Here is a 10,474-nt window from a genome sequence, read left to right as displayed (position 1 = left end):
GATAGCTTCTATCTATCAGACGAATTGAAATATGGGAATCCAGCTGCCTTCCTAAATTAACCCTCATCAAACTGCAAGTTACCACTTATGCAGCACACTCAGGAAATATATCATACTCAACAGGAAATTCTAATCTTACTATAACTTAGATTATTCTTGACAACAACTAGAATATATGAGCATATGGAGACAATGAGGAGAAAGACATGATGCAATAATTTAAAACTACAGCCAAGAGATAACAGCATTTCATGTCCACAAAGATCAATGCACAACCTACTAGAAAAATCAAAGCAAGAAATTAAAAAAATTTATATCAAATAACATATGCAGATTCAAGTTGTTTTCAACATATAACTTTAAGAAAATATGAATCATACCTCAAGTAGCTCGGACCCCCAAGGAGGACTTGTGCAGAGTATATGCTGATCATACTCCAGGAAAAAGTCCCTTACTCTCTCATTGACTGGAAACAAAGAAGAGTATAACCTTAAATTCAATCTGAAGACATTTTTTCCACCTCCAAATAATCCAATCCTTCCTGAAAATATACATGTGAAAGGTAATCTTAAGTAATAAGACAACAGATTCACTCTGCTAATAGAAACTCAACTAGATTTGTGTCTTAATAGCATTCAAGCAAATTTATATTCACAAGCATTATTCACGGTTGTAAAGGAGAGATACCACTAAAATGATAGGCACTAACACATTTGAAGAAAATTCTGAAAGACAAATTCAGTTTAATTTTTCAGATATAAGATATACCTTGATACTATCTTGAAGATAATGCGGAACCAGCTCTCTAAAAATTGGCAAAGAGACTTCAGAATGCAACCTGAATGAAATTATAATTTCAAGCCTCAGTAAAAAGATCACATTGGGTAACTAAAGTAGAGAGCAAAATTTGCTATGTTGTCCCTACAAACTCAACCAAAAAAAGCATAGAATATCTATGAACATCCATAAGCATATGGCAGATGTGACATCTACATAACATTATTATGACTAGGCCTGCCTGCAACAAAATAATCATATCATTTAACAAACCCACATGATAATTTTGGATAAACAATACTAAATTTTTCACTATGTTCAACATCAAGCATAGGATTGCAATCCATTTAGAAATCAGCTAAGATACTAAACATAGTAGAGAGTAAGAAGGGGTAGATTAAAGACAACTTGATTGTTTGAGAACAATATGAGCTTACAATGGCTCTGCAAACCTTTGAATTGTTCTCAACCTTTAAATAAGGTAGCTTCTTTTTTCACAGTTCGTACACTAAATTAACTAAATCACATTAATTTTCATGAGGACAAGATACCCACAGGAAATAAGAGCAACTCTTCCACTTTCTATAGATCATTAAAAAACAAATTCACAAAAAATAAAAACAGTCTCAACTAGGCATGCCTTTGACAAGAGGACTTTTATGACTGCTAATTTGTTGCATAATCTTAGATCATGCAGCACGTGATATACTGTTATTAAAATGTTTGATCACACCATTGAATTTAAGTTCAGTTTCAGTTAGAATTTTAATTAGGATTTCATATTCTAAAGAACTGAACTGTTTCCATTTAGTTTGAGATTTGCAGAAAAAACTACAAACATCATAACTGTGTGCCATCCTGAGCTACATTTGTAGGGCTGCCTCGAGGAATAAAAACCCTTCATATAAAATTTTAAAAAGATTGAATATTGAGGCCGGATAATCATAGGAATGACAAAAAACAAGCAAGAAAGAAAAATCCTTGAATCATAGCTCATGCAAAATATTATAGAAAGGATATTCTAAGAGTTAAATGATCTCGTCATCTTGCGCAACTTGAGTTCAATATTTGATGGTTAATGGCATAGAAAGAATCTTGAACCTAAATAGAATAAACCAACATCATAGCCAGACAGGCTTTTAAGGTGAGTAAACATACTGGGCATGAGTGGACAAGGGAAGTGCAGCATATCCTACAATTACCTGTAGTAAATAAAAAAGTAAAAATAGGTTATGTAAATATTTCACATGTCTACATATTGTTTGAGAAACAAAACTTTAGAAGCCTGGATGAAGATATAAAAGAATCTGGGTACAGCCTAACAAATAGAGAACTCCACAAGTGTACCCTTCAACAAATACAGAAAACAATGAAGGCTTACAGGCTTTGGAGCCTCCTGCTTGGTTTGGAGATCGACATGAAAAAGGGTAAACAAAAGATGATGTTGAGGTGACAAAATCGCAGGGAGGAAGATTTTAATCTCATCATGGCAACATGCCATCCTAGAACCAACATAAACTTGTGTATGAGCCCATTTCTGAAGCACTGCTCCGTCATCCCCTGGATACATAGCCTGAGAATTCATGGAAATGCAAAAGCTGAGTGAAAAGGTTTTACAATTGAAAAAAGGTTAAATGTGCTCAAAGTAATTACCAAAATTAAGGACCTCCAATGGGTGTTTGCGAATGTCACTATCATCCTTTCTCATCTCCACCCTTATGAATAAATTCCTTTTGCGGCCCAAACTAACAATCAAGGGGTACACATACAGACAATGAAGAAGTTGAGAAAATGGCTCGCTTCTGGTCATCACGCGAAAATCAAAAGCATGGAACTGCAAAGTGCCAAAGTTGTCATATATTAAAGACAAAAAGTGCAAACCCGTGTATAAGTAAGATCTAACCAAAAAAGAGAGCTCAGGAAGGCATCATTCAGACAAAACCCTCAAAGTGCAGGTAATCCAATAATAATCACTGAACAAAAGTTCATAAAACTCTTATGGCTGTGCTTATTCCTAAATCCTACAATCAAAATTGTTTAGAAAAGATAAAAGGACATCCATTACATTTAATTGTTAAACTGCATGGCAAAATATGAGGCCTACATGCTCAAATGAAAAAGGTCAAATAGGTCACTAATGCTAGATATAAACCAAACACATGTCAATTTTTCTTAAAATATGTAGAAAAATTTACTAAATTAGCCAATGAAGAACTATTAGTTATACCTAATAGCGCCCTTGATACGTTGTAGTCTTTCAACTAGTCACCATGCAAACAAACGAATCTTATAACTTTGATACCATGTTATATCCAAACTGAACACAAGTTAGTGAAACTCAATTCAACCTAAACCCTTCAAGTTAGCAGGATTAAAGACACATATTTACATACTCATAAATTAGCCAAAGTGGAGCACTTACTCATCTCTGGTGGAAAACTTCTCTGCATGATGTGGACACCTTTTTAGTTTGAAAATGTATGAAATTTTGTGCTTAAATATGTTCTCAGAAGAGAAAAACCTAAACTATCAGGAAATACAAATCTTATGTAGATGGTATTTGGCACCAAAATTATCAAAATATTGACATAACGCCCGAGTTATTTATGGCACATCTCATGGAATGAACTAGAAAGATAAATTGATGGCTTACTCATCCCTCATTGTGGGGCCCAATGTCCTTGCCGATAAACAGAGGGCATGATTCCATCTTGTAGTTATGGGCATCTATCCTAGAAATGCACATTTTAGTCTTTCTTTGAAAATGATTTATGCAGTCTTACAACAATCTTTAACACAGTGCAATCAACTACAGTATCTCATAAACAAAGGGTATGACTAGTCACCTTGTTAGATTAAGACCAAACACATCATCTGAACTCGATTCATTTCAAAAGCTTAAGTTAATAGGACAAGAGACATATTCAAGTACAAACTTACTACATTAACAGATGTAGAACTATTAGTTACCCTTATAAGCCCCCTTGATACATGCTAGTCTATTTTAACGAGCCACAAGGTAAAAAAACCAATTAACCACAAGTCAATACCAAGTTAGATGGGAACTAAAGATATTCTACAGGCTTGGTAAACACAAAAGCTAAAGCTAATGTGATGAAAGACTTGTCCTTACATATTCAAGTCCAAACTTATTACATTAACCATTATGGTATTATCGGTTACTCTAACACACCTCAAGCTGTCTCCAATGTGATTGGTGCATACAAAACTACTACTTTTAGTTGCTTTTCATTGTTAAATTGGAAGAGGACAAAGTCATCATATAGAAACCACATACCAAACAGCAGAAATGGAAATCCAAATTTCACAATTAATATTGTTCTTTGATAAGATGCAAGACAATAGTGTGTCTAAGGGCTTAAAGTAACTTGTTTACTCATCCAAGATTAAGTTTCACAGAAATATTAACAATGTTGTGTTATACGATAGAAACAAAGTCTCTTGAATGCATGCTGGATCCTTATTTTGACTCTAAAAAGAAAGCCAAGGGAATTTAATTTAGTCCAAGTCTAAATCAATTTCAGTCCAATTTCAAAGTCCATATTTAAATGGACAAATAGATCCATCTTTCTTAAGGAAGATGGCAAGGATATATGGCATATCTAGTCTTCAAGGAGTGTCAATGTCTTCTTCTATGCTTGAATTGTTATATCATAAATCCAGCCAAATGCAACCACCTTTTAAAAACAAACAGTCAACGCAATTTCCTTGTCTTTAGGTTATAGTAACACAAATCTCAACCTCAAATCCTGTCAAGGCAGTTAAGATATGCATAGGTAATACAAACTCCAATTATTTAGGCTGACCAGCTAATGTTCTCAACAGCATCATGCACATAATTAATTATACACGTCTATGATTCTCCCAATTTATTGGTCAAAGAGAGCCACATAAAGTTCTTGGTGGAAAAGAAAATGTCAATGAAAAACACACTAAATCGAAATTGATTAATAATTCTAAGAATAGCAAAAATTTCTGAGTTCTATCCATATCTTGGTCAATCCAAGATCCCAGTTTTAAGTTAATGTCATTTCTTGGTTCCCCCCAAAGGTTTCATTCAATTGGTATTTGGTCATTTGTGACATGTTCATACAAATTAAGCATTTATATAAATAGCTAAAGCACCAAACTATAATCAGCAAATTGGCAGAATCAATTCTAGCTGGTGCACACAAACAGGAGCATTTGACAAGCACACTAACAAACATTAAAGAATATTATCTATTAGTTCTTCAACAATATCAAGCAAAATATTACGAACTTCAAAACTCATACATAATTCATATATACAAGCATGCATGATTAATGGCTTCATCTAAATGAGGAACTGTACACATTACTCCAAGAACTTGATTAACTTCGAATTCACAGAAGTGCTAGATTAAAAATGTACTAATGTCATTGGTCTTGAAAACATCAGCCAAATGATTAGTTGCATCTGCTCCCTCCCTCCTAATTCCCACATATAATAAAGCATAAACATTTATATATTGGAACATGGTTTAATTTTTTGACGTCAATTGAAAAAATGAGTTTTTGGTTTCTTTATGATACATAAATACATGTGGATTTGGCAGAATTTAGCAGAATTAGGGTCTTCGCAACTGTGATACATAAATACATCCACCCGTTATTGTTCATTCAAGGCAAATGCAATTGCACATTTTATAACGCCGCCACCAAGCATGCAATATCATTCAAACTATATAGTCCAACAACCATTTTGAACCTCCTGATATCATTTAATGCTCAACTCTCAAATAGGTGTCAGTTTCACAATGCAATCCACACATTATTCTTCATTTACGACAGGTGCCATTTTGCATGTTAAATCCCCAGCAGTTTATTAAGTATGCAATATTATTTACCTGTATGGTCCATCAACCATTTTAAGCCTTTCAATATCATTCAATACCCGACTTTCAAGAGAGGTGTAAGTTTTGCAATGCGATTCCATATTCAGCAACTTAGTAAGCTACTCATTATTGGGTACTTTTTATCACTAAATGATACCACACATCTGGTCATTTAATTCTATTAGTGATATATAATGATGATAGCAGTAATAGCATCAGCAAAGGCAATAAGATTAAAATAAAGGGAAAAAAAACAACAAAATGTAGGTAGTATATCATGTACGTAAGCTATAAGATCAAAACTTGCTTATTAGGGAATAATTACATATTTAAGAAACAGGTTTAACAGTCTGTGCAACTCCCTATAATTCAATATTTTAACTAAAAAAGTCTACTTATATTTTATTTAAATTTCATTTAAGTGTCAAACATTTTTGCCCTAACATTTAAGATATTTTTATGAGCTTAAATTGAAAGTTCATTTCGATCTAAATAATTACTGTTAATAATTTTTTAAACCTTTATATATATATATATATATATATATATATTTTAACATTTGGACAAAAATGCGAGTCTTAAGAGGTAGACAAGAAAAGAATAAATTTTCTTATTAGAGGTACAACACAATAGTCATACTTTAAGGTAAACAGCCACGTAAACAATTATACATTTGCTAATCATTGCATAATTTTTTTTTACCCATAATATTTTATTTTTGGTGCACATCGTGTTTTGTTTCAATAAAAATACACAAAAGGATTAAGAGGTCTTCAAACCATTAAACCTTCTCCCTATTTGGTTAAAATGAAATTAACCAAGGACTAAGAAGTAATTTACCAAGACAGGCATAACTAATTGTTTACAAAAGCAAGTAGCCATCTAATGCTCCATGAAATGATGCCTATGTGACATTCAAATCAAAAACAACTTGAAATTGTGAAGAGTTGAGCACACACCACATTGCATTTGTTCACATATCCTCAACTGTAAAGCAGTTTCACTTCTATTGGAAAAAAAAACTATTAATCAAATGATCACAAAAGTTCAATGCTAAAAGCCTCAAATTTTGGTCGAACCTCGTCAGCAACAATGAGAAGTAAATTAAAAATCCATTTCGTCTGTGAATTTAAATGAAATCAAAACGGTGCCGGTCAGATGGGATTAGTTAAAGCCTTTCACTGCCTCCGGCCTCTGCCTTTCTTGGAAGCTAACTGCTCCGCTTGTTCCTTGCCTGATACTTCGGATATATCAGCTGTGCAAAAGGTAAACATAATCTCAGTATTAATCAACAATAATGGCCAATGACTTGATCAAAATACCAAGGGAACGTAAACCATTCGAAATGAAGGAAGTGATCAATATCTATAAGAAAATTACGAAAACTGAGTTTTACCATCAGGGCCTCGAGCCATCAGAGTGAAAAAGATGTTATTCAGTTTCTCCATCTTCTTTACATCTTGGGCCTGGTCCGTCTTAAACTTCAGGCACTATAACCATAACACTTCTCATTATGACCAATTCATCATATCAACATGAGAACAATGATGAGTGATTTTGGAAACTTTGGGATTATAAATGGCGAATAAATTATTCAAATAGAGAATATTTCTTACTTTAGGAAAAAGAATTTCCAACCACCAAACTTATTATGTAAATCAAGGATGCCAAAATACACGAGGGAAAAGTAATATTAATATTATTAAAAAAAAAAAATGTCAGCTAATATTAAGGGTCCACATTTATCAAACCAAGATAAATTTCCTGCAAAAAAAATCCATTTAATTTCAAACACACCCACACACAGTTACTGCTATCTGATGTCTGATTAGTAGATGAATAATGTAATCCTTTTGTAAATATGTATTCCTTGAATCCATAATTAGCCAGCTGACATAGCAATGAATCATGTCTCCTTAAGTACACTCACTAGATATGAGAGTGTTACAAAAGCAAAAGACAGAGGCTTTCCAAAAAAACAAAAATAAAACCCAACTGTGGCAATGCAATCACGGTCAAAAGATGAGGTTTATCACCTGAAAGTTCACAATGATGAAAAGGTCAATTAGAGTTCGGTTACCGAGTACAATTGGAATAAAAAGTCTATTTACCAACCGGAATTTATAGACACTTAATAGAAGAAAAAACCCTTACAGAATAAATTTAAGGATTTGTAAACAAGGCTATTTTCCATTCTCATAAGCACCCGTTAAAAGATACAAAACGCCTGGCCCAACCAACTGATGCACTTGCCAAGAATAAAATATAATATCAGGTAAAAAAACAATAATAAGCATCTGTTCATATAAGTAATCAATTTAGAGAGACACAGACTCGAGAACACTTCAATGTGGAAATAAGCTGTGCAAGAAATATGCGTGAAGGTTGCTCCAACTGTTTAAGGTATGCTACAATCAAATAGGAAGCAAGCTTGAAATCAATTCAACCCCACAAAATAGGAGAAAAAGGTGAAGAGGATACAAGAATACTGATCAATTTGAGCATTTTGTTCAATTCATTGGAGGAGAAGTAAGTACATAGGTATTATTGACAACAAAATGAACATTGAGAATTTAGTAAAATTAAACATACAAAAACATATTGAGAATGAAACAAGACAATGAGAAGCTAACAAATAATGGATGAGAAGCTAATTTCTAGGAATATAACTAGGCCAATATAAAGATCAGTGTATAAAGTCAATAGAAGACCTAGAGGTAACAAAAATCAAAGTTCCAAAATTTGTCTACAAGACCAACATATAATCAAAATAGAAGCACAAAAGGAAAAGGTGATCACGTCTTGTAAAATGGAGCAGGCATAACTAGCCCCATGATTTGAAGTCGATAAATGTGAAAATATACACAAAAAAAAAGGTCAACGAATGGGAGATTAGCATAAGAAATAAGTAATAAGATGATCAATGACTTGAACATGGGAAGACTTTCAAATGGTGTAACAGAAAATGTTCTTCATATAGCCATAACATGAACCCACAACATTTACAAAGGCATGATACAAAGCATTCAGCAAGTAAGTCAATAATCTTCCTTATGGATTGACTTCAGGGATCTTAGAACCATGAACTCTTTATAAAACTATATCCAATTGCTGAAATTGCAAACAAACAAATTATCAAGTAATTCCTTCATGCAACAATGGTTCATATTTTTCTAAGATAAACTAATAAGTTTCTTATAAATCCACAATCTTTATGCCCGCAAAGGTGAGTAAATATTTGGCTTTACTTCGAATTGCACAAAATTCGGAAATGAAACAACCTTAAGCTAAGACTACTTCCCTAGAGTGCCGTTCAGTACGGCCAAGCTCACATGAATATCAAATACAACTAATACAACCAAACAATGCACAAAGAATCCAAACTTGAACATTACATCGAAGTCAAAGGCCAACCTAATGCACGTCAAAATGAGCACTCATAATTCATAAATATGTGTACCAAAAACCATACAAAATTTTATCAGCTAATGCAAATATCTTCAAGTTCATCCATGTGCATAAGCAAGATGAATTATTGCTCCAAAAGCCAATTCAATACCACCAACGCAACAAGAACAATAAGTAATCTCTCCATAAATATATTTTTAAAAAAACATCACAGGTGGAAACAGCGTTTACTCTTGCAAAGAATACAATCAGAATCATCATAACCAAATTGGATAGAGATGCAAAACAAAATACTACAATAGCAGAAGAAACCAATAAAATTTTGGCTAAAAGAGATCAAAGAAACAACAAAATACCTCACGATTGTCAGTGACCTTGAGCACAAGTTTTCCGTCGCAGTGCCTGTACTTCATCACATACCGAGACTGCACAAACACAACCAAAAAAAATCAAGCAAAGATCAAGAAAAGAATGATCAGAAATCGAAAGGAACACGGAGAAATAAAAAAGGAAACGCACAGATTGGGGATCAGCGCGGAAAAGCTGGATGGATCTCTCGACGAACTCCTCCCAAGAAGCGATGTACACCATCGTGAGCACCGCTCTTCTTCGCCTTCCAATCGGGAGAAAACCTAGATCATCAAGCCAAAGATCCGGCGAAAAAACTCAAGCTAAAGATCACTAAACCATACCATTAGAAGCACCAAGCTAAAGATCACCTCCAAAAGCTTCAAAAACCCTCAGATCTGGCGAAAAAACTCACCAAACTCAAAACCCTTAGCATCCTCCAGCTCCCCCTTCCATCCTCTTCTCCGTGGATCTCGAGATGGCAACGGGATGGCAACGAATGAGAGGAAGAAGAGAGAGAGCAGAGCAGAGCAGAGCAGGTAGGAGCAGGCTAGCAGCCCTACTGAACCAAGAAAAATAAATAAATAAATAAATATTTGGTTTCAAGACTACTACACTCTCTCTTCTAAAAAAAAGAAAATTATTTATTTATTTATTAAAAAAATGGAGGAAAAATACAAGTAACAAAAGGTCGAGATTATTTATATTTGAAACGAAAGGAAGACTTTTCCTTTTGCTATTTAAATTTTACTTTCTTTTTTTTTATTTTTTTTATTTTGCTTTGGTTGGACGCTGGTAGGATTAATTTCTTAAAAAGTCACCCAACTTTGTCTTATTTTCAATTTAGTCATTCAACTTCAAAAGCGTACTCAAAAGTCGATCACTCAAATTACAAAAATTTTTCTGCGGCAGGGTCACTCGAGACTTTCTGGTGCCCAGTAGTCTACGTGGCCACCTTAAAAGCTGAGTCAACGGCTAATATCCACACCATTAGGCTTGCATGCCTTGTCCATGTCAGATTAAGTTGCGTTTGAGTTGGCAAAAAGAACTTGACACCTCGACTC

General features: G+C 33.8%; 2 protein-coding genes across 5 annotated transcripts; both read right to left on the bottom strand.

Annotated features, from left to right (window-relative positions):
- Window positions 1-288: 288 nt before the first annotated feature.
- LOC120270463 (guanine nucleotide exchange factor SPIKE 1-like) lies at window positions 289-6,841 on the bottom strand. 4 transcript variants are annotated; one of them, XM_039277476.1, is made up of 6 exons: window positions 6,734-6,841; window positions 2,444-2,611; window positions 2,159-2,350; window positions 1,936-1,979; window positions 769-838; window positions 289-541 (listed from the first exon to the last, which is right to left on the bottom strand). In XM_039277476.1, the coding sequence occupies exons 2-6, from the start codon at window positions 2,585-2,587 to the stop codon at window positions 497-499; spliced, it is 495 nt and encodes a 164-aa protein (XP_039133410.1). In that variant the 5' UTR covers window positions 2,588-2,611; window positions 6,734-6,841; the 3' UTR covers window positions 289-496. The 4 variants fall into 4 exon arrangements, with proteins under 4 accessions (XP_039133410.1, XP_039133411.1, XP_039133412.1 ...); XM_039277477.1 differs by lacking the exon at window positions 6,734-6,841 and adding an exon at window positions 3,624-6,082; XM_039277478.1 differs by lacking the exon at window positions 6,734-6,841 and adding an exon at window positions 3,005-3,616.
- Window positions 6,320-9,980, bottom strand: LOC120270464 (signal recognition particle 9 kDa protein). Its single transcript, XM_039277481.1, has 5 exons — window positions 9,782-9,980; window positions 9,582-9,694; window positions 9,419-9,487; window positions 7,051-7,144; window positions 6,320-6,909 (listed from the first exon to the last, which is right to left on the bottom strand). The coding sequence occupies exons 2-5, from the start codon at window positions 9,651-9,653 to the stop codon at window positions 6,833-6,835; spliced, it is 312 nt and encodes a 103-aa protein (XP_039133415.1). The 5' UTR covers window positions 9,654-9,694; window positions 9,782-9,980; the 3' UTR covers window positions 6,320-6,832.
- Between the last annotated feature and the right edge of the window lie 494 nt (window positions 9,981-10,474).

Source organism: Dioscorea cayenensis, chromosome 10 (genome assembly GCF_009730915.1).
Source record: "Dioscorea cayenensis subsp. rotundata cultivar TDr96_F1 chromosome 10, TDr96_F1_v2_PseudoChromosome.rev07_lg8_w22 25.fasta, whole genome shotgun sequence".
Classification (NCBI taxonomy): domain Eukaryota; kingdom Viridiplantae; phylum Streptophyta; class Magnoliopsida; order Dioscoreales; family Dioscoreaceae; genus Dioscorea; species Dioscorea cayenensis.
This window is presented reverse-complemented; position numbering and strand designations above follow the sequence as displayed.

Excerpts from the sequence above, each read along its gene's own strand:
- LOC120270463 (XM_039277476.1), bottom strand. The coding sequence starts at position 2,587 with ATGACCAGAAGCGAGCCATTTTCTCAACTTCTTCATTGTCTGTATGTG. Across the intron at positions 839-1,935 it reads CCCTTGTCCACTCATGCCCA|GTTGCATTCTGAAGTCTCTT; the intron begins GTATGTTTACTC and ends AATTTCATTCAG. Across the intron at positions 542-768 it reads ATCTTCAAGATAGTATCAAG|GAAGGATTGGATTATTTGGA; the intron begins GTATATCTTATA and ends GTATATTTTCAG.
- LOC120270464 (XM_039277481.1), bottom strand. The coding sequence starts at position 9,653 with ATGGTGTACATCGCTTCTTGGGAGGAGTTCGTCGAGAGATCCATCCAG. Across the intron at positions 9,488-9,581 it reads TCCGCGCTGATCCCCAATCT|TCTCGGTATGTGATGAAGTA; the intron begins GTGCGTTTCCTT and ends GTGTTTGTGCAG. Across the intron at positions 6,910-7,050 it reads GATGGCTCGAGGCCCTGATG|CTGATATATCCGAAGTATCA; the intron begins GTAAAACTCAGT and ends CCTTTTGCACAG.